Source organism: Herpailurus yagouaroundi, unplaced genomic scaffold (genome assembly GCF_014898765.1).
Source record: "Herpailurus yagouaroundi ecotype Mexico unplaced genomic scaffold, PumYag 100, whole genome shotgun sequence".
NCBI lineage: Eukaryota > Metazoa > Chordata > Mammalia > Carnivora > Felidae > Herpailurus > Herpailurus yagouaroundi.
The window spans coordinates 85,996,078-86,019,414 of NW_024412391.1; the positions used below are offsets into that span (position 1 = coordinate 85,996,078).

The following is a 23,337-nucleotide window of genomic DNA, read 5'->3' on the forward strand; positions in this document are numbered from 1 at the left end:
TATACAAGGATTATTTCACTCCCTTATTTTTTAAAACAGCACTAAGATCATGAAATATGTCAGAAACAGGTCAGTAAAGAAATAGCCATAATTGTTCTAAAACTTTATCAAGCCTGCCAGAGATTTCTACAATAAGTGGAAAAACATAACTTTAATCGCTCTTTTGTTATTTTTTTTAATATATATATTTTTTTAATCTTTGAGAAGGAGTGAGTGACAGATCGTGAGTAGGAGAGGGGCACAGAGAAACAGAGACAGAATCCGAAGCAGGTTCCAGGCTCTGAGCTGTCAGCACAGAGCCCGATGCAGGGCTCAAACCCACAAGCTGTGAGATCATGACCTGAGCCGAAGTCAGATGCTCAACCGAGTCACCCAGGCGTCCCATTTCTTTTTGTTATTTTTAAATGCTACCTCCTTTTTTGTGGAAGGGACATTTCAAAGCACTAGGCAGTTCCAGTAACAGCTCTCTCTTTCCTTTTGTTTTTATGTTTATTTATTCACTTTTGAGAGGTGGGGGCAGAGAGAAAGAGAAGCCCAAGAAGGCTCTGGGCTGTCAGCACAGAGCCCAACATGGGGGCTGTGAGATCATGACCTGAGCAGAAATCAAGAGCTGGATGCTTAACTGACTGAGCCAGCCAGGCACCCCTTTTTTTTTCTTGCCCTTTACCTACTACAAAGGAGTATCGTTGACAGGCATGAATCACATCTCCTCAGAGAGATGATGGGCTTAGAATTTCACCCCATCAGTCTTTCTCACAATTCCTCCTACTGAATAGTCAGATGTTAAAAATATTACAGATAAATTAAAAAGCACACAGAATCTCCACCCTCTACCCCAAGACGGCATGTGACGGTAGACCAAAGCATTTACCTTCTTCCCTCCAGTCACAAATTGCTTGCAGCTGGTCCTCACAAAATGCGGGTTCACAGCAATGATCTACAAGGAACAAGGACCCATCACTGGTTAAGGAGCCACCATTAACGCACAGAATGAAAACCAACCCACAGAATGAAAACCCTTTATGCATTACAGGCAGCAGGATCTAAAACTTATCCTGAGATCTAGGTAAGAAGTGGTCTCTTCAAGCAACAGTCTGCAACTGAGGACATCGGAGTTTTTGCTCTTCTGGAAAGCCAGGTGAAAGCTAAAAGACAGGAGTGAGTTCGTTCTAGTTTCTGGCTGCGTGAGGACTCTCTGAGTGCACATCCCCTCTTTAGGGTCAATCGAGGCAGCAAGAGGTCACAAATGTTTGTAACTGAACACCATGAGCTGAAGAAACCCAGAGAGAGCACCCAGCTGTCTCCTCGTTCGGGATGCCCACCAGTGATTTGAGGGCACCAAGTGGAACAGGTGGGGCAACGCAGCCTCAAAGGCATTTAGGGTCGTCACAGCAAGCCTCCGTCAGTGGGAGACAATGGGGCTGCAGGACCGCACTTACAGAACTGACCGTGCAGGACGTGCCCCTTTCCCTGCAGCCGAAGTTCCTCATTTGCTCTCCACTGAGCCAGTCCCCTCCCAGTCTTCTCTGCCAGCTCGTTAGCTTTTAACTGGATGAGATTTTGAATGATGGTTTCATCTTACTCAACGAGTATCAACTTCGTGTTTTTAGGGCCAGTCTCTACCCTGCACTCTGCACTCACGTCTCCAACACCTCCACACCGTTTCCACCAGATACACCACAGTTATCTGAACTCAAGACCAAATTAGCAACGTCCTTATTCAAATCATCCCTTCTTGCAAGTGGTGGCATCACCACACACCACGGCCAGAGCCAAGGGCCAGCTCCTCCCTCTCTCGTCACCCCATCCAACCCAACACAAAGGCTTGCGAAGTCTACCTCCTAAAGGCTTTCCGCCTTCACGTCTTCGACTCCACCTTGAACGCTCCCGACTGCTCCTGTCACTGAGACCCCGTGATGCCCTGTCTCCAGGACAGCATGAGCCTTCTAAATTGCCTTTTGCCTGCAATCCCTCTCCTGCTTAAATCACCCTCCACTCCGGCAGAGCTGCCTTCCTAAAACACACATCAGATCCTATCTCTCCTTTACCTGTTGATCAATAAGTGTTTGAATAAACAAGTGAAAACAACGAATGACCTATTCCTTCAACAACTCTAATCGTCACTTTAAGGGCCATAACTGTTATCTAAGACTGTTCCTCCTGCCTCGCGCGCCTATCATCCCTCCAATCTATACTGTATATAGTCGCCGTATTAATTTTCCTTAAGCTTAGCTCAGTTTATGTCACTTCTCTGCTCTTACACATTCAATAATTTCTCCTTATCTACCACACGGAGTCCAAATTCCTTCGCCTGAAAATACAGCCAGCCCCAATCTGCCTCTATGGCTCTCCTGCCAAGTCCGTGTTTTATGCGCCATCTAAACGAGGCCATTTTTGCCACTTCCTGAACACAACTTGAACTTTCTGCCCTCTCCGTTTGTATTATATCGTTCTTCCACATGGAAAGCCAGCTTCTCTGTCTGCCCTGTCCATTTCTTAAAGCTCACTCAAACATCACGCCCCCTGTGAAGCCATCACCGCCAAGAACAGCTAGAAGTAACTTCTCTCGGCTTTGGACTCCTTAATATTGTTTTTACCACTTTGGGTCATTAACGACAGACTGGGTGTTTGTATGTATCATCTCACTCACTACAAAAAAAAAAAAAAATTCCTGAGGATAGCCTGAGATCACAGTCACATAAGACACATCCTATGTTCTTCTAATACCATCAAATAGTATCTAGTACATTCGAAGTGCTGAAGAGACGCTCGGTGATGAAATTGATGGGAGACGGATAGTGCTCAAAGTATTATAATTCTTACGGCTTTGCTGAGAAAATCCTTAGAAAAATTAAAACTTACTGAATACTTACTTTAATGGGACAGTCAAAAGTCTCATGAAATTCTTCTCCAGAATATAGTCCAAACACCTGCACCTAAAAAGTAAAATGGATCCGGTCAGTTCACCAGGACGGCAACAAAGAAGGCTGCTGAGTCAGTGAGAACACATACTATTGATTAACAAAAAGTAGAATATTTAATAATCTAGGGCCCTTGTGATCTCTATCAAATATCCAATGAAAACAATTCTATCAGGGTGGGAGTACTCCAACGCAATTAAGCTTTCATAAGCATCTCGTGGACACGGTTCCCTTTACTCACCACAAATTTAATTTATTAAAGGGATGCCAACTTTTAAAAATGAAATAGTTATGAATCATTTATTAATATTCTTCTATGAACTTCCATAGGCTATCCCTAAAGGAACTGTTTTCTTCCTTTTCCTGAAGGAAATAGGTGCTTCTTTTTTGAGTCATACATACATAAATCAAACATGCAGATCAATGTGGCAAGAGATTAGGTGATCTGCACTTCATTTATAATCTTATGTTGAATCTAATGAGAGTGTATAAATGTAAGATTTAAGTTTCTACTTATCACTGCCTCCCTTGAAGTTGCTCAAGACTACCGTACTTTATTCATACTTAATCTCTTTTCTGAGTGGTTTACTTAAAAACTGATTAATATCCATACCGCAAAGGGTGCGGATCACAAATTTACAGCTTGACAAATTTTTTCGACATAAACATACCCCTCCAGACACCATCCAGATCAAGAGGCAGAGCCCAAGAAGCACTTTTGTGTTCCTTCCCATTTAGTAACACCTTCACAAATTAACCACTACCCTGAAGTCTATCACCACAGAGAAGCTGTCCTGATGTTTGAATTTTTTATAAATACAATCAAACTATTTCACTGGCTTCTTTCACTCAACATCATCCTTGTAACATGTGTCCAGACTGTTGTGGATAGCAGTGCCTGGTTGTCTGCCATTGCTGTATAGTATTTCAATGTGTGAATACAGCACAATACATGTATCTACCATTTGCTGGTCCTTTGGGTTGTGTCCAGATCGGGGCTATTATAAACAAGCTGCATGCAATGAACACTCTTTACAAATTTTTTGGTGCACTTAGGTACACATTTATGAAGGGTATACGTAAGTAGGAATGGAATTGTTGCCATAGGCTATGCATCTGTTCACTCTTAATAAACAGCCAAACCATTTCACAAAGTGGTTCTGATCAATTTACACTCTTACCAAACAGGGCTTAAGATTCCAGGAGCTCTCAAACACTTGGAGCTAACCGTTAGGGGCACTTAGAACTATTTCCCAACACTTGGGATGTGTGCACTCTGTCTCCAGTCTCTAGAAGAGTGGTATTATTTTTTTCTTTAATTTGTAAGGATTCACTGGTGAAGCTATCTAGGTTGGATGGCTCTATGTGAGAAAATAACTACACATCCAAATGTTTAAACAGTGATAAAACTATTCAGACTTCTGATTTCTTGTTTTCATCTTAGTAAGTTGTGAGTGGTTCATTTTTGCAAGTTCAAAGAGGAAAACTTACTCACGACATAATTATGGAAACAAATTCATTCGGTAAGAGATAAAATTTTCAGGACACTCATTTTGGGCCTGCTGTTTTTATAACCTGTGCCAAGTATGTTATTTGGGTTCCAACAACAGCATATGGTATGATATGACAGAGAGGGAATTGGATTTACCCTGAGGTAGTCCTTAGGACGCATTATTGACACGATAAACTCAGACATGCCCCCCCACCACCTTGCTTCTCATTGTTTAGAGGGAATCATCATTACTCCACAGTTAAGATCCCTGGAAACTAATGGCAAGACCCCACCCTAGATAAACCAAACAGTTCTGGTGGAGTGAAATGGTATTTTAAAAGGTCCACAACTGGAATTATGTAGCTAGCACTGAAAATCCTGCTCTGCCTCATTTGGTCCTTTAAGCAACACCACGAGGTATGGACTGCAAACACCATTATGCCTGCTTAAAAGAGGAGTGTGCAGAAAAATAAGTGACTTGGCCAAGGCCACAAAGAACAAGATGAGTGTTTCATACCCTATTCTCTTACACACTAACATTATATGAGATAGCCTAAAATATGGAAATAAGAGATCTTTCTGCATAAAGTATAAGAAAAGTGGAACAGGAAAATACCATTCAAAAGCCTCAAATGTTTACCAAACTTAAGTAAAGGTGAATGTCAGACTCTGAATTAGACAACTGTGATAAAAAGCTGAAACGAAACGGAGCAGACTTTTTATTCAAATGGATCAACTTCCTTGTGGCTACAACAGGCTAAAGGTGATTTTAAGAACAAAGGTTAGGGGCGCCTGGGTGGCGCAGTCGGTTAAGCGTCCGACTTCAGCCAGGTCACGATCTCGCGGTCCGTGAGTTCGAGCCCCGCGTCAGGCTCTGGGCTGATGGCTCAGAGCCTGGAGCCTGTTTCCGATTCTGTGTCTCCCTCTCTCTCTGCCCCTCCCCCGTTCATGCTCTGTCTCTCTCTGTCGCAAAAATAAATAAATGTTGAAAAAAAAAATTAAAAAAAAATTAAGAACAAAGGTTAGGGGACTTTTTTTTTTTTTCCTAATTTTTTAAATGTCTACTTATTTTTGAGAGACAGAGCAGGAGAGGGATAGAGAGAGAGGGAGACACAGAATCCGAAGCAGGCTCCAGGCTCTGAGCTGTCAGCACAGAGCCCGACGTGGGGCCCGAAACCAAGAAATGCAAGATTGTGACCTGAGCTGAAGTTAGACACATAACCAACCAACTGAGCCCCTCAGGCGCCCGCAGGTGATTTTTACTGTGGGGAAAAGTACATGAGATGTAAATAAATGATGTATGAACCCACTGAAAAAGATGGAGGCATCAGTAAATGAGAAGATATATATCAGGACTGTGAATCTAATGGTGAAATAAGTGATGAATTACCAGGGATAAGTGCCCCTTTAAACATTAGGGACCAATACTGAAGATGTAATAGTAGACCAATAAGGGGGGGAATCAACAGAAAAGAGGTCAGACTAGAACTCTGGGGTCAGTCTCTATTGCTGTGTTTAATTGAATCATCTCTTGGTCAAACAACTGTATTTTCTCTTTCAGTATGGAAGAACACTGTAACTTCTTGAGACAAATCTCCTAACTTGATCGGGACAAGCAGGGTGATTTGTAAAACCCTCGATGTTTTGGTTCACTTCACTAATATAACAAGCGAAACTCAGTCACAATCACACTACAATAGCCAATAAAATCCAAAACCGTTTTTACTCATTTTTTCTCTCTCCCTCTTGATTTATTTTGCCATCTTGCCTGTTAAATAACATACTCGTCTGTGAAAGGAACCTGTTCAATGTCTGCCTAGACAGTTTTGGCTTTAAGGAAGATCTCATCCCAAATAAGGATCATAGAATTAAAGGTTAAAATTGCGGGGCTCCCTTTGAAAATGGTGTCCTTTGGGGCGCCTGGGTGGCTCAGTCAGTTGAGCGTCCGACTTCAGTTCAGGTCGTGATCTCACGGTCCGTGAGTCTGAGCCCCGCATTGGGCTCTGGGCTGACAGCTCGGGGCCTGGAGCCTGCTTCAGATTCTGTGTGTGTGTGTGTGTGTCTCTCTCTCCCTCTCTCTCTCCCTCCCTCCCCCATTCATCTTCTGTCTCCCTCTCTGTCAAAAATAAACAAACACTAAAAAATTTTTTTTAAAAAATGGTGTTCCCCAACAACCTCCCCCAACTAGTCACAAAAAATACCTAACGAAGAAAAACAAAGTTCTGAACACTTGGCCATAGAGTCCATCTACTGCAGTCCTGGAGGAGTTCTCACTAACTCCAGACCATCTCTTTGGTGGCCGTATGGGGACCACGGAGGAGATGTGGTATGTGTTTTACTGCCTGAAGTCAAGAAAGCCTATCCTCACGAATCGATAAGGAAGTTGTGTATTCTTCTCCACTCGAGCATGGAGTTCTACAGATCTGTCAACCAGAAAACGGGTGACAGCCCATCTGATGTAGGAGAACCACGAATGAGGTAGCCAGAGTATCAGAAAACCTCCTGAGCAATGGCCTTTCTCAAACCCCAGGTTCCAAACAGTAACGGGTCAGGTTAGAACAGGGATGAACATGTAAGCTGCCATTTCGTCTAGGGTGGTGGCTGAAGAGACCATCACAGAGGAGGTAGCTGGTTTTCATTTTCTCCGCCCGCGGAGAGTGTCAGAGACCCGGGAGAGAGGACAGCAGAGGCTGTCGCTGGCGGGGGCTGCCTTAAACTGACTCCCTCTGGTCAGAGGAAATCAAGCTCCTTCATGAGGCCCCTGTGCGGAGCTACCCAAAATGGTAACAGGCTGGGCTGAGAGCAATCAGACCCAGAACGTGTTTGCCAACCCACATTCAGAAAGAGCTCTTCTCCTCGTTCTGGACTGGATAAACAAGCAATACAAAACGGACACGAGGTCTCTAAAAAGGGTATCGCAGAATGCCATTCCAACGACTCGGAGGGAGATGAAGCATGCTTTTACAAGTGTTTACTAGTAACCAGCAAAGAAAGGAAACTACATAACCACTGGGTGACTTCAATAAGAAGAAAAGGCCTTCATGAGTCTGGAGCGGAAAGACAGGATCATAATAGCTGGCAATTACTACATGTTTCTTCTGTTCCTGATACTATTCCAAACGATTTACAAGTATTAGCTCACTTATTTCCAATCATCACTGAGGCAAGTGCCATGGTTATTCCCATTTTATACAGAAGGAAACAGGCTGAGGCACGGAGAGATGACAATAACTTACCTGCACTCACATGGCTACCATGTGGCAGAATTCCATTCCTAACCATTAGACTGCACTGCCCGGCACTCTAAGACATACGACAAGTTGTAAATTTTTTTGTTTAATTAAATATATGTCTGGCTGATATGAAAATAGAGCTGGAAGCAAGAGAAAGATTTCAGGAAAATTAAAAATCCGAGATGGAGCAAAACTCTACTCCCTAAGGCAAAATGGACAGTGGGATAAAAGCAAATCAGCAAAGGAAACAGACAAGAAAGTCTCCCCCACTCCAGGGAAGTGAGCAGGATAAAAATAATGAGAAATGAAAGCACACACACGTGTGTGTCACACAATAGGACCGATTTTCCTTACAACCTGCATATTTTCAAAAGAAGGGTGAATAGTGCTTACCCAGTCACCCTCTTTCCTTGAAAAGTTCCGGTACAATAATGCGAGGAGGGGAAAAGGCCAGTCTACAGTGGGTTAAGGAGGGAATTAACCATTCACTAGGGTGCCTGGGTGGCTCAGTTGGTTGAACACCTGACTTTGGCTCAGGTCATGATCTCACAGTTCACAGGTTCAAGCCCGGCGTCAGGCTCTGTGCTGACAGCTCAGAGCCTGGAGCCTGCTTCGGACTCTGTGTCTCCCTTTCTCTCCGCCCCTCCCCCGCTCCCACTCTGTCTCTCTCTCTCTCTCTCTCTCTGTCTCTCTCTCTCTCTCAAAAACAAATGTTAAAAAAAATTTTTTTTAAATAAAATTAAAAAGGCATGCACGGTTAGCAATAAAAACAGTTAACATACACCTGGAGGGCTCGCCATATATCCAGCACCTCACAACATCCTCATGCAGACCTCCCGGCGTGCCCACTGCCCAGCTAAGGAAATGGAGATGCTGGGGGTGGGGGTGGGGGGTGGGGGCAAGCAGTGAGCCCAGCCCAGGGCAGGGGAGCGGAAATCCCGCCCGGACAGGCGGCATACAGAGCCATGCTCTCAGCCTCTGCATGGTAACTGCCTCCAGCCTAAGTATTATTGGGTTTCTTTGAAGAAATGAAAATAAATGGAACTGAAGCAATAATCAAAATCAGAACTGAAGTAAACTTTCCTGAAATGAAAACAATACTTCAGTATATGGATCACAAGGACTTACTGTGTTCCAGACAAAATTAATGAAAATAGACCCGAACAAGACATAACTTAGCAAACTGAACTACAAGGGCCGTATGCTGTTGTTTTATTGTTGTTATTATTATTAGTCTAAGCTCCAAGGCAGGACAAAAAAAATTTTTTTTAAAAAGGTTTCATGAAAGAACAAAAGTATGCTAGCCTCAGACACGTCCACAAAAATAAAGGTCAGACAAAAGGGAACAACATTTCCAAAATTTCAAGAGAAAGTATCTCTACCCTGCACTCTATACTAAATTTATTCTAGTTTACGTATGAAGGCGACATATTTTTATCTAGGGGTCTTAGTACACTAAAGAAAGAAAAACCACAACAGCCATGTAAAGATGCATTAGGTCTAGATATCTGCAGTTTACCTTCATAATAACCTTTATGTTTTCATCATTACTAACCACTTTGCCAGATCATTCTATACTAGCTGCTCAATTTTCACAATACTGGCTAGCTTATATAAATTATGCATACCAGAAGATTTATTTTCAGTTTTACCAATGCTAATAAAACATACGTGAAAACTATTTTTAAAAAATGTATTCTGGGTTGGGGCACATGGGTGGCTCAGTCGGTTAAGTGGCTGACTTTGATTCAGGTCATGATCTTGCGGTTCGCGAGTTCGAGTTTGGGCCCCGTGCTGACAGCGCAGAGCCTAGAGCCTGCTTCGGATTCTGTGTCTCTCTCTGTGCCCCTCCCCCGCTCACACTCACTCGCATGCTCTCTCTCTCTCTCAAAAACAAATAAAACATTAAAAAAATTTTTTTTCTTACTGTATCCTGGGTCAACACCAAAATAGGACAGTGAGGAATTGGACTCAAGTGAAAAAGCAGCTATTTGCCAAGAAGTACAGCAGATGATATCTGAGGGTCATAATCCACCAGAGTTAAAATCTCCCACTTTTCTACAAATAATAATTATTCAACATTTAAAGCTTTGAAAATTCCTTGACAAAGTAGTTTAATAAAAATCCTTTTTCAGTTTGAAAAACGAATGTTCTCTTTCAACCAATTCAGTTCAATTAAATTGGCTGTCAGTCCACAAGGACTTTTTTGTTCTGTTTTCTTTAAGAGAATAAAATAAAGTTGACCTTTCTGTACAAGCCATGAATGTAAAAAGGTTTCAACAGTTTGGATCATTCTCAATTTCCATACATACCAACTCCTCCCTCAACTCTGACAATCTGGTGGATCACAGAATTTTAGAAAGTACTGCAAAATCTGACAGTCCTCTTTGGAAAGCAAAGAGGTTACTGATTACCATTTCAAAAGACTCTTTGGGCAACATTCAACTTAGACATGTAAAATGCATTCTTGGGGCTCCTGGGCGGCTCAGTTGGTTAAGCTACCGATTTTGGCTCAGGTCATTATCTCAGGGTTCGTAGGCTCTACCCCACATCGGGCTCTGTGCTGACAGCTCAGAGCCTGGAACCTGCTTTGGATTCTGTGTCTCCCTCTCTCTCTGCCCCTCCCCCACTCATGATCTGTCTCCCTCTGTCTCAAAAATAAACAAACATTAAAAAAAATTTTAAATAAATAAATAAAAATAAAATGCATTCTTGTGGGAGGACTTCATTTTTCTCTTGTTAACAGATTAAACGGGTATACATTTTTTAGATGGAGTACACGATCTTTCATCCACTCATATTAATGACCCACTGAATTTAGGTCATGTAAAAATACAAAATTAGGTTAGGAAATGCGTTCTACTCGGTCAGGATCATGTGAGATTCTGGAAGGACTCTTCATGTACTTTCTCCTGAAACTGTTATTTTAGAGAAGTAGCTTAAATACACCATGCATTAGAATTTTATCATTGCAGACCAACATTAGAAAAGACTTCCATCGACTGAAAAACAAAAAAGACATTCTTATAAGTGGAAAATCAATCACCACAGCCACTAAATGTCACAGCTCAACACCAGCAAGAGGCACTGATAATTGTTAGTTACACACCACACAAATGATGTATGTCCTCGGTTGAGGAAGTGGGTGCCAGGTTTTTAGAAAACTGTACATATATTGATTTTACATTTATTTAATGTGGCCATTGTAAGACACTTTATTCTTCTGATAAACTATGATTGCTTATCAAAAGATTCTATAATTCAAGAGAAACATTCATAACTTGTGTGGAAATGAAAACCACCGGCCCACAGAAATCATACCCACAAAATCCAATTTTGTGGATTTATGGCAGAAAGGCATTAAACTACTGTCTTGCAGGAACTGCAGACTAGTCACTGAAGTATAAGTGGCACAGGGATAATGATTAAGGTGACACGTTGCCCTGCCACAGCTGTTAATCAGCTTAATACTAGTTACATTATTGACATTCTTGTAATTACTTTTCCTCAGGCACATTTGTGCAAAATATATTTTACTTTAATTACGAGCAATCCAAAGCAGGTCCAATACCCAAAAAGAGGAGTCAAGGCTCTCCTAAGGCAGGGGTACAGTGAGCAGAAGGCTTTTCCAAGCGCCTGCAGTTGGGGGACATCCCAGCCCTCAGATGGCTTCTGACACCAGGTCATGGCCATACCTTGCCGTCCTCGGAACACACACCCATGTGCTCTCCACTTTCATCCAGGCTAATCTGATTTATCTTCACAGGACTCTATTAAAAACAAACAAGCAAACAAACAAACATGTAAAACTTCAGGAAAATAATCCGTCAACAACCAAATACCTTGGCTCCTTGTAAACACTGAAGTGATACAAATCATCTCTTAGCTTAGATGCAGGAGTGCAACACATATTTTGTTTTTGCAGGTGAAAATGGTGACATATAGCTTTGTTCTCACACATGGAAAAAGATCACCTCAAAATTTTTTATTTCGTGTGCTTGAAGTCCCAGCTAAAATGTTATTTTTGTTACAGGTTACATGCCTTTTTATTTGTTCTGTTCTATTTATTCCATACTCCTAAAATTCCTTCCCAACCAGATCCATTAAAAGAACACAACAAAAGCCAAAATAAAAAAATCAAGATGTTTGGGGCGCCTGGGTGGCTCAGTCGGTTGGGCGTCCGACTTCGGCTCAGGTCACGATCTCACGGTCCGTGAGTTCGAGCCCCGCGTCGGGCTCTGGGCTGATGGCTCAGAGCCTGGAGCCTGCTTCCGATTCTGTGTCTCCCTCTCTCTCTGCCCCTCCCCTGTTCATGCTCTGTCTCTCTCTGTCTCAAAAATAAATAAACGTTAAAAAAAAAAATTAAAAAAAAAATCAAGATGTAAAGAAAAATGTTCACCGTTTTAGTTCAGTTCATCAGTCACTCTATTTGTCCTTCTCTCACAAATCACTGAATCAACTTGGTATTCATACTTCATGCTTAGTACTTTCTGGAGGGAAATCCACAGGGTCTAGTTGATATTCCCTAATTTGTTCTCCTTATTCTTTCCAGTAATCTCAAATTTAAAAATTCTGTGAAGACCGAACGCAGGCATTCTATTTTGGATATATTTTCCCAAGCGTAAATACCCAACTGAACTTTTATTTTTCACAGCTTTCTGGTTTTCTATGTAGACAGCTGTTTACTTAGTAAAATATTCAGATAGGTGGATTTTCTAATAGAAGTCAAAATGTTGGGGATGCCTGGGTGGCTCAGTCGGTTAAGCATTCGACTTCGGCTCAGGTCATGATCTCGCGGTTCGTGAGTTCGAGCCCCACATCGGGCTCTGTGCTGACAGCTCAGAGCCTGAAGCCTCCTTCAGATTCTGTGTCTCCCTCTCTCTCTCTGCCCCTCCCCGGCTCATGCTCTGTTTCTCTTTCTCTCTCAAAAATAAACATTAAACATTTATTTAAAAAATTGGTAAATGTTGACAACACTAAACAATGGCCAGCTTTTGTCTTCCTTCTTAAATAACTGCAGTTTCCAGCTACTTTACCCAAAACATGATAGAACAAACTAACCAAGGAAAGAAAAGTTGGCCTTTATCAGTTATGACAGAAATCTGCAGATTAGTTTTTTCAAGTCTCTAACCTTAAGATAAGTTGGCTTTTGGATAGGAGTAAATGGAAATATACAAAATGGGATGTTCTTTTCTCAGCGGAACGCATCTTGGAGCTAGTAAGCAAAGGTCAGGGCAGACCAACACTCCCAGACTTCGGAAGGCCACCCACTCACTGACTGGTGACGGTGAGAGAAACTCCCCCCATCCCAGGTGGAGACGGCAGACTCCACAATCTTTCCCCATCTCGATCACCACACAAGCAACACCCCTGTAAAATGTAATCTTTGAAAAACAACCTATCTCCTTAAAAGTTCCTAGAGTGTTAAAGAGGAAAAGACCTTGAAGACAGATTTGATCCCTCTGACAGGAACATAGACCGAAGCCCACGGATGAGAATCACAACAGAGAACGAGCCAGGGATCCGACCCTGAGAGCAGTGGACCGGCGTCCTGTAAAGGGAATGCTATCATGGGCAGCATGGAATATAGAAAACCAATCTTCTTCAGATAAATGCTTTCCTTCTAGAGTATCTTCTGTTACCAGTTCCCTAATTCTCATCTTTTGATCATCAAACAACATTTTATTTTATTTTATTTTCCAAAGCTTGTTTATTTTGGGGAACAGGCAGAGAGAAAGAGGGAGAGAGTCCCAAGCAGGCTCTGTGCTCAGCATGGAGTCCAACGCGAGGCTCAATCTAACGAACTGTGAGATCATGACCTGAGCCGAAATCAAGAGTTGGATGCTTTATCGATTGAGCCACCAGGTAGGTGCCCCTCACCAAACAACATTTTATATATTTTTGAATTTATCTTAGAGAGAGAGAGACAGAGGCAGTGAGAGGGAGACAGAGGATCCCAAGTAGGCTCTGTGCTCAAACTCACATACCGTCAGATCATGACCTGAGCCAGAATCGAGTCAGACGCTTAACCAACTGAACCACCCAGGCGCCCCACAAACATTTTAATACCCATTTTGCTCTTGGCAAATATAAACCCCACGTTCCTCTGACTGTAATTTAATTGGCAATTGGTTGTAATCTATCTCAAATTATAATTTAATAGGTGCATGAAGCCTTATCGACGCCAAGGTTTCCTGTCCTGTCCAAAACAGTAGTTCTCAGTGGCTGGGCAGAAACAAGCCAAACTTTTCATTACAACCTGTTTCTTCCTGAGTAGAATCCACAGTAGCAATATTACAGAGGAATCAGATCTACAAGGTATAAGGATCCTCTTTCCCTCACATCACCATTAGCAACAGATATTTGTTCTTTTACTTTTCTGCCAATGATCAATATTCATTGATTTGTTTCCCCGACTGCTAATAAACTTAAGCATTTTTCTTAAGTCTGTTGGCCAATTAAATGTGCTCAAGCAGCTTAGTTTGTTCACAGCTCTTACTCATTGTTCTATGAATATGTTTGTTGTTTTCTGGCTAATTTCCTTTTTATTTTTAGGGCATGAGGTCTGGGTACAATACCTCACCCAGACAGTGTATGTGGTCTCTCTTTTTTTTTTTTTCCTTTTCTTGCAAGATGGCAATTGTTTTATCCCTTATTTTAAAGTCCAAGTGTTTAATCCTTTCAGGACTCATTTTCTTCCAAAAGGATATCCAGTTGGGCTGGCCCCATTAAATAATCCACCCTTCATCTGAAGAGAACTATGTCTTCCATACAATAAATATTTACAAACACTGAGATGACCTTGTGGGTTTTCAATTGTGGTCTCTTTTGTCCATTGCAAGATCAATCCATCACTGACCTATTTATAATATACATAGCATACCTAGCATGTTCTCCTATCTGGTAAGAGGCAAGACCTAGTCACAATTCTTCACACTTTCCTTGGCTTTTCCCAACTTCCATGTGAAGTTTAAGATGAAATGACCCTCATGTTACTAAACAGAGTGGTCACTGTTCGTGCCTAGCTTACTTTACCTCATGAGAGCAATGTGACACTGCTGATAACTCTCTTTACTTCCAGGAAACCATACTTGTCTGGTTTTCCTTCTAAATTTCTAGCTCTGAGGCTCTCAGCACAGAGATCACTTCAAATCCTGTCCCCCCTGCCCCCAATCAGACCCTCCCCACACTGGTTCGCTCGCTGTCTCTCAAAAATTAACAAACGTTAAAAAAAATTTTTTTTTTTGCTCCCCTCTTTGTCTCCCAATCTCCTGATTTCTGTATTTCACGGTTCAGTCTGTGCAGCTCTTCTCTCTGACATATCTTTGTTCCTTTGGTTATTTCCTTCCCAGCCATGAACTGACTCCTGAATTTTATCTCTAGACTGGGCCTCTCCTTACCTCAGACCAATATATACAATTGCCTATTTTATAGATGGACTTGGATGCCTAACAGGCATGTCAACTAAAGTGTATCCAAACCCAAGATCCTGATACTCTCTTAGAAAAGGGCCCTTCTTAATGCTTTTCTCACCTCAGTCAAGGACTACTACATTCTTCTGGCTGTCAGGACAAAAAACCTTGGAGCCATTCTTGACTTCTGTCTTCCTTTCACACACTACTGTGTATCTGTCGGCACAATTCTTACCATCTCTTATACCAAATTTACCCAGACTTTGACCACACTCACCAGCCCTACAGCTGCCATCCTGGTCCAAGCCACCATCATTCTTGTCTGGATTATCCTAACAGTCTCCTAACTGGTCGACATGCTTCTGCCCTAACTCTCCCAGAAGTCTGTTCTCAGTCAGCAGAGAGCTATTGTTCACGGGTGATCAGATAATGTCATTCCTTTGTTTAAACTACCCCCATGGCCTCCCATCTCAGGATGAAACCTGAAGTTTTTACTATGACCCGAGAGTCCTAAACAGTCTGGCCCAGCCCTGCCTCCAACTTCCCACCCCCCCATCTACTCTCTGCCTTGTTCTCTCTCCTCTAGCCACGATGACCTTCTTGCTGTTTTCTAGATTTCGAGCCTTTGTGCTTGTTTGACCACTTCCAGAATGTGTTTCCGCCAAATCTTCACTCGTAGTCACCTCCTCAGGGACACCTGGCCAGTGATATAAAATTCCAATGTTCACCTGAACATTGCAACTGCTTCACTGCTTGGTGCCCCCTGTAGCTCTCACCACTATCTACCTTACTATGTAGTTTTACTCACTCACTACAATATTAAATACATGAGGGACAGTTTGAAGAATAAAAAACTCCAATCACAAATTCTTCCAGAGAACAGAATGTATGTTTCCCAAATCATTTCACCAAGCCGGCATAACCTTATAATAACAAAGCTCAACAAGGATATTAAGAGAAAGGAAAAGTACAAGGGAATCTCAGTCATGAGCATGAATGAAACAACCTAAAGAAAATATTAGTAAGATCAGCATATATAGAAAAAGCATGTTTATTCCAGAAATACTAAGGCTGGTATAACATAGGGAAATTAATGTTACAATTTTCTGCATTAATAAAGTAAATGAGGGGGTGCCTGGGTGGCTCAGTCAGTTGGGCGTCCAACTTTAACTCAGGTCATGGTCTCGCGGTTTGGGAGTTTGAGCCCCGCGATGGGCTCTGTGCTGACAGCTCAGAGCCTGGAGCCTGCTTCAGATTCTGTGTCTCCCTCTCTCTCTGCCTCTCCCCCACTCACGCTCTTTAGCTCTAAAAATAAACATTAAATTTTTTTTAAAAAACAGCAGGGAAATGAGGAAATGGTCAAAAGATCACCTCAATAGATGCAAAAGTGATCAAATTCAACACTCGTTCATGGTAAAAACTCTTGGCATAATAAAAGAAAAATTCCTCATTGTTATTTAATGGTGAAATATTGAAAGCTTTCCCTTTGATATCTTTACAGTATTGACCCTTCTAATCCATAAACCCGGAGCATTTCTCCATTTATTAGACCTTCTTTAACATCTCTAAGTAAATTCTGATACTTTTGTTGTATTCTGAGAGTAGCAACGTCAGTGAGCGCCCTTTTCTCATTCCTGATATGTATAATAGGACTCCATTTACACAACATACAAAAATAGGCAAGGGGCACCTGGGTGGCTCAGTCAGTTAAGTGTCCAACTCTTGGAGCCCACTTGGGATTCTCTGTCTCCCTGTCTCTCCCCAGCTCATACTCTCTCAAAAAAATAAATAAACCAACAAAATTCCAAGGTAGCGCACAGGTAGTACACACAGAGGACAGAAAATGGCAAAGTAAAGCAAAGCATTTTTAACTATAAAGGTCAGTGCAGTGGGGTCCCTCTAAGGGAACTGAAAGGGGAGCCGTGGAGAGGAGGTAGGTCATATGGTCTATTCTCCAGAATGTTAGTTACGTGATTGTTTGCTTTATAACTATTTGTTTCACTGCACATTTTATGTGCTTTGTAAAGCTGTACTTCACAATAAAAATAACCGTTACAAAATTTAAAATAAAATTACAAAGAACTTGCCCATGAAAACGTCTGGGGTCAATACCATCAAAGATTTATTTCTTAGATTATGTTCTGCTCCCCGTGACTGTCAAGCAACTCAAAAGTTCTTCTATTCCGGTCATCTAGATTTTTCCCAGAAAATACTGCATTTCATATTGCTAGTGATGAAATTTTTTTTATTTTTACCTTTTCTTCTTTTCATATTGCAATAACACTAGTGACATTACTATGACCACTAGTGCTAACATTTACTATATGCTTATCATGCATCAGGCTCTAAGAGTTTTATACATATACCACTTAGTCCTCACGCAATACGAAGAGGTAGCTACTATTTTTCCTATTTGCAAATATGAAAAAATAATTTTAATGTTTCCTACTTTATTAATTTCTATGTATTCTATATTTACTTTCCCTTTTGGTCTTAGAACAATTGTCTTGACCTTATTCTAATTCCCTGACATTAGTAAATAGTGCATTAGTTGTTACTGCTTGTCTGTTAATCATAAAATAACCACACATTCGGCATTTGCCTTTGAGTATACCAACTGGCCAGAGCCCAGAAAATAATACAAGAATTGCAGTAATTATTTCCTCTTTGGGAAAAGTAACACTTTATTTTGTTTTATTTCGTTTCTAAGGATGGTGACAGTATTATCTGCTTATTTGTCTAGTTATTAATAAAGCTCTAGTATAACTACAATTGTGGTCAGAAATACGGTTTATGTAACTTTTTTTTAGTTGATTACTCTTTGAAACTTAAGATATTGTATCAGGGGTGCCTGGGTATAGCTCAGTCAGTTAAGGGTCTGACTATTGGTTTTGGCTCAGGTCATGATATTATAGTTCGTGAGGTCTGCTGTCAGTGCAGAGCCTACTTGAGACTCTCTCTCTCTCTCTCTCTCTCTCTCTCTCTGTGCCTCCCCAGTTCACACACATGCATTTTTTTTCTCTCTCAAAATAAATAAACATTAAAAAGTGGTATTTCAAAGTAACTCCTATTTGTGGTTCAAAATACACATATTTTTAAATCATATTATTTTCTATATACTCTTATTTACTTTTTTCTTCTTGATCAAAGACTGACAGAAAAAAGTTTAAACAACGTCCCACGACGACTGCAGTTCTGTCCATTTCTCTCTGCATTTCAAGTAAAGTTTGCTCTAGATATTAGATGCCCTGTAATTTGGCACAAAGGTATGATTGTTAGAGTTTCCTTTTACCTTTACATGTAATCAATAGGATATAGGGTCTCCAAGCGAATATGCTCTTTTGCCTTCAACTCTTTTCCCTCACATTTTTATTGTCAGCATGCTTAATATTTATTTCAAACATCAAAGCTGAGGCTATTTTTAAGTTAACAGTGAAGTATTTTGTACTTTTTAGAAGTGTGTTTCCCCATTCCATTGTTACTCTTGTTACACTCCTCAAATTCTTTTCTCTTGCCTGTCTAGGATGAACTTAAATGCTGTTCATTCTGTCTGTATCCTGTTAGTGATTATCTTTAAATTTTTAGAAATTATACTTTACCTCTCACTTCAAATCAATGCAACTGTATACACTGGCTCATTTAGAAGATGAGGTATTTACCACATGTTTATTTCCTACCTCCTTCCTTTCCCTATTTCAAAGTGAAAGTAGAAATATTTTCTATTTCCTAAGTCACTTCAAACAGAATTGGAGACAAAGTCTAGTTAATACATTGGTAAAATTTATAATCTTAAACTGTAAGTTCTAAGTCTGAATCTAGAGGAAGAAACTGTTGAGCTAGTGGGATGGCCATAATTTTAAAACTGATTCAAGAGACGTCAGGTAAGGATTAGGAATATTTACCTCTTGTGTACACTTAAATATTTTCTTTAGGTTTTGAAAATATTTGGATTTTTTTACTCATGTAAATCAAGTAAAGTCAACTCACCAAAAAAAAAATCGTACAAATTATAGGTAGACAACAAGAGTCAACCTCAGTAATAACAAATACATAAGAATATGAGATATTTTGTCTATGGAACCAGCAAAGATTGTTTATCCAGTTTTGGCAAAGCAACCCCAAAACAGACACTCTTCATACCCTATCGGTGTAGAGCCAAATCTGGAGAAACTTTCCTAAGGATCATTTGGCATTGTGTGTCAAAATTCTTTAATATGTGTATTGCCTGTTTTACACAAGAAGTAGCAAGGTTATTTTGCAAAGATGTTTTCTACAGCAGGTTTCTTTCTTAAGGCACTAAGAAATAGAAATGATCCAAACTTCTAAAAGCAAGGAATGTAAATGATGAAAATTAAAAGAACAACAACAAAAAACAATGAAACTTAAAAAACGTATTATGTAGTAAAGAATTTGACTTTCTCCAAAGAGAAGTCAGTCCTTTGCCCTTGGCTTCTGGGAGATAATCTGTCACACCTGCACACCTGATAGGGATGCCTTTGTTAAAGGCTAAAAACCCGACAGTCTTTCAGTGGACCATGCCAGAAAAGACTAACCCTGTGATTTCGGGTGGGGGCTTTGGGTCACAGGGTATCAACCAACCCGGAAGCTGAATTCAAGCATGTGGACAACCCAGTAACCAATCATGCCTACATAGCAGATTCCCAGTAAAAACCCTGAACACCAGTGTGAGCTTCCCTGGTTGTCAAATACCTATGCTGTATTTGTCCTGAGGACGGTAACATGTCCTGAGGACAATGGGATCTTGTATCCCAGGTTCTGCCCTAAGTGTCTCTTACCTGAGCTGATTTTTTCTTTGACTGTATCCTTTCCTTGTAATAAAGTGTGAGTATAATAACTTTCAGTGAGTTCTGTGAGGCCTCTAACTAATCATCAATCAGGAGAATGGAATGGAGAACCTCCCAGATCTTGTACCTGGTGTTGGAAGTCTGCAGCAGATTCACTCATCTGGAAGACTATGCCCTCAACTCAAACAATTTGGCTAGCTCTGATGAGACACGAGCCAATGTTTATAAATATGACTATACCGACAAGTATTTGTACATAATATATGTGACTGGAAGTAGATACTCCAAAATATTAGCACTTGTCATATCTGGGTGCTGAGATCTTATTATTGTTTAGATTGTCCTTTCCTATGTTTTGCTAGTTTTCTACAAACATATATTTATTTTGTTTGTAATTCAAAGATAAATATTTTTAAATGATCATGTAATCAGTTCATTCACTTAAAACCAAAAAGATGCCAAATGGTAAAGCCATCACACCTGCAGCATCTATTTTTATCTAAAGAGACAACTATCATCACTGTGCCCGTCGGTTTCTATTCATAGTTCCATAATATTTGATAAAGAATAGCAGGATTTCAACATTACAGCTGTCAACCAATTAGTACAAGTAACGGATCTGGCATCTATGAACATGTCTCACAGAAACAGGGACAAATGCCTCACACATATGTACCATTTCTGTATACTTGAAATAAAGGGAAAAACGGAAAGGGTACAGGAGGGGGAAACAGAGTACAAGATTCTTTTTCAATATGGAATTTTCTAATTGCCTGTTTTACACACAGATTTTGGGGGTGGGCAGATGAGGGGGGTATCTGCCAAGATGGGATACTGGAGTAGATGTAGACAAGAAAAAGGGACCGAGGAGGGAGGGGGAGTGTGGGGAAGACCAGAGAAGAATGGCCTCAGCTGTATTTTCCATTAGCTACAATTTTATTCCTAATGGAGACATGTTTGGAATTCTGGACAATATAAGTGAGTTTGTTCAAAAATCAATAATGTCAAGCTGACACTATAGAACATACAAAAATGTTTCCTTAATGGAACAAAAAAAAAAAAAAAAAAAAAGAAGCCTGAGTAAGCAGGAGGGGGCAAGGACCAGCATACCCCTTCTAAGCCCAAGTCCACTACAGGTGGCCTCAAGTTCTTAAATTTAAAGAAAAGGCAAAATCACCAACACATACACCTCATGTGATAATCAATCACCTAATGTAAAATGCTGGAAATAAATACACTTAGTATGGATTATGTCAGCTCTTCAATTAGGAATAAATTCACGGTCATTTCGAAAGCTGCCTTTAATGGTGTTCTTTGTGGCAACTTCTTTTCCCCCGACACTCCTCATCACCCCACCTGAAGCTATCGGTCCCCCAACAGTGAACCTAAGAAATCAATCTGCTAATGTATAATTTGTAAGGCTCCTCTGACTAACAAATGGATAATTGATTCCTTCACAAATGCTGCGTCCCCATGGACACGGAGTGGAATGAATAAGAACCAGAAGATGGATTTCATTTTCGTTCTCTGAGATCCGCTAGTTAGCAATCCCAACATCCACATGGTTGCCCATGCAGGTTCATGCTCTTTAGTCACAGTTAGCAAGCAAGCTGCCCTTACATTACATGTGTGAAAAGCAGACGCCTGTTCTTTCATACTCGGGAAAAGCTCTTTTTACTGCTTATTTTACTCTCCCCCGATGATACACCCTGAGGTGAGCAAGACCTCCAGCTGGATTTAAGAAGTCTCTGAAAAATACACCTCCTTGTGGGTTTTCTACAAATCTGCAAAACAAACATTTATTTTCTCACTGACTTATTCTATGGCCAGAACAACCTAACCTTTAACTATAAACCCTCAAATTTTCTCCGTGGCTCTAAGATTTCATCTCGGGTTTTCAGTACTCAGTATCGGGCTTGAAAGGCTAAAGAGCTGACGGTCTACATCTGGCAGTCATTTCCCTGTGATACTGACTACATTTTACTGTTCAAATGAGTATGCAAGAAAACTGTATTCTTGTGAGGTTTTTATTTTTATTAATTTTTTTTAAATTTTTATTTATTTTTGACAGAGAGAGAGAGAGAGGGAGACAGAGAGAGAGACAGAGCATGAGCAGGGGAGGGGCAGAGAGAGAGAGGGAGACACAGAATCCGAAGCAGGCTCCAGGCTCTGAGCTGTCAGCACAGAGCCCAACACGGGGCTCGAACCCACGAACCGTGAGATCATGACCTGAGCCGAAGTCAGACATTTAACCGACTGAGCCACCCAGGCGCCCCTCTTGTGAGGTTTTAAAGATGATCCTACCTCTCTAAGATTTAATAACTACATTAATTTGAGGCTCTTGATGTGATAATCCAGCTTTTAACAGAAGCTGCTGTTTCTGCAGATGGAAAAAGCTCCATCACAACAATTCATTCCAACTTGTAAAAACCTACAAAGTCATTATTCTCCACTCTGAATAAATGGGGGGGCAGGGGTAAGTGGTGAAAGGAGGCACAGCTGCATAAAAGTGACGTTTCAAATTTTGTTATGATGATGTGGCTGAAATATTCCTTATTCTACAAAGGACAAGACAACTGATCATCAGTTAAAAATTTATATACTTTCAAAAATACATTCTTTTTCATGTGAATAGAAAAAAACATTCCTAAACTTTATATGGAACCACAAAAGCCTCTAAATAACCAATGCAATCTTGAGTAAGAAAAAGCTGGAGGCATCATACTTCCTGATTTCAAACTATATTTACAAAGCTATAATGGTCAAAACAGGATTACGGTACTGACATAAACAGACACACAATGCAATGCGACAGAATCAAGAGGCCAGAAATAAACCCATGCGTATATGGTCACCTAGTATTGCGTATTTCAAGAATACTCAAAGAGGAAAGGATAGTCTCCTTAACAAATGGTAGGGAAATTCATATTCATATGTAAATAATGAAATCGGACCCCTATCTCACATCACTCACAACAATTAACTCGAAATGAATTAAGAACTTAAAGGTAAGCTAGGAAACCCTAAAACCCCTAGAAGAAAACATAGGGGGAAAACATAGATCCCTGACAGTCTTAGCAATGATTTTTTTTATATAGGACGACAAAAGTACAAGTAACAGAACCACAAATCAATAAGCGGAACTACATCAGATTAAAAAGCTTCTGTACAGCAAAGCAATGATCACCAAAATGATCAGCCTGAAGAATGGAAGGCAATATTTACAAACCACATACCTGATAAGGGGGTTGATACTCAAAATATATAAGGAATTCATACAACTCAACAGCAAGAAAATAATCTGACTTTAAAATGGGCAGAGGACTTGAACTGACATTTCTCCAAAGACCTACAAAGGGCCATCAGGTACGTGAAGGGTGCTCACCATCGCTAATCACCACAGAAATGCAACTCAAAACCACAGTGAGTCAGGACAGCTATTATATTATATTATATTATATTATATTATATTAT

General features: G+C 40.6%; 1 protein-coding gene across 2 annotated transcripts in view; it reads right to left on the reverse strand.

Annotated features, from left to right (window-relative positions):
* The window catches only part of VPS41 (VPS41 subunit of HOPS complex), a 188,550-nt gene that overhangs the window by 97,453 nt on the left and 67,760 nt on the right, over positions 1 to 23,337 (reverse strand). The window contains exons 1-4 of one of the 2 annotated variants that reach the window (XM_040473003.1): positions 23,008 to 23,013; positions 11,342 to 11,416; positions 2,874 to 2,936; positions 872 to 937 (exon numbers count right to left, since the gene is read on the reverse strand). In XM_040473003.1, the coding sequence (XP_040328937.1) occupies positions 872 to 937; positions 2,874 to 2,936; positions 11,342 to 11,368 (156 nt within the window). In that variant the 5' untranslated portion in view covers positions 11,369 to 11,416; positions 23,008 to 23,013. Of the gene's footprint in view, positions 1 to 871; positions 938 to 2,873; positions 2,937 to 11,341; positions 11,417 to 23,007; positions 23,014 to 23,337 lie in introns of those variants that run through there. The other variant, XM_040473002.1, reaches the window with a different exon arrangement.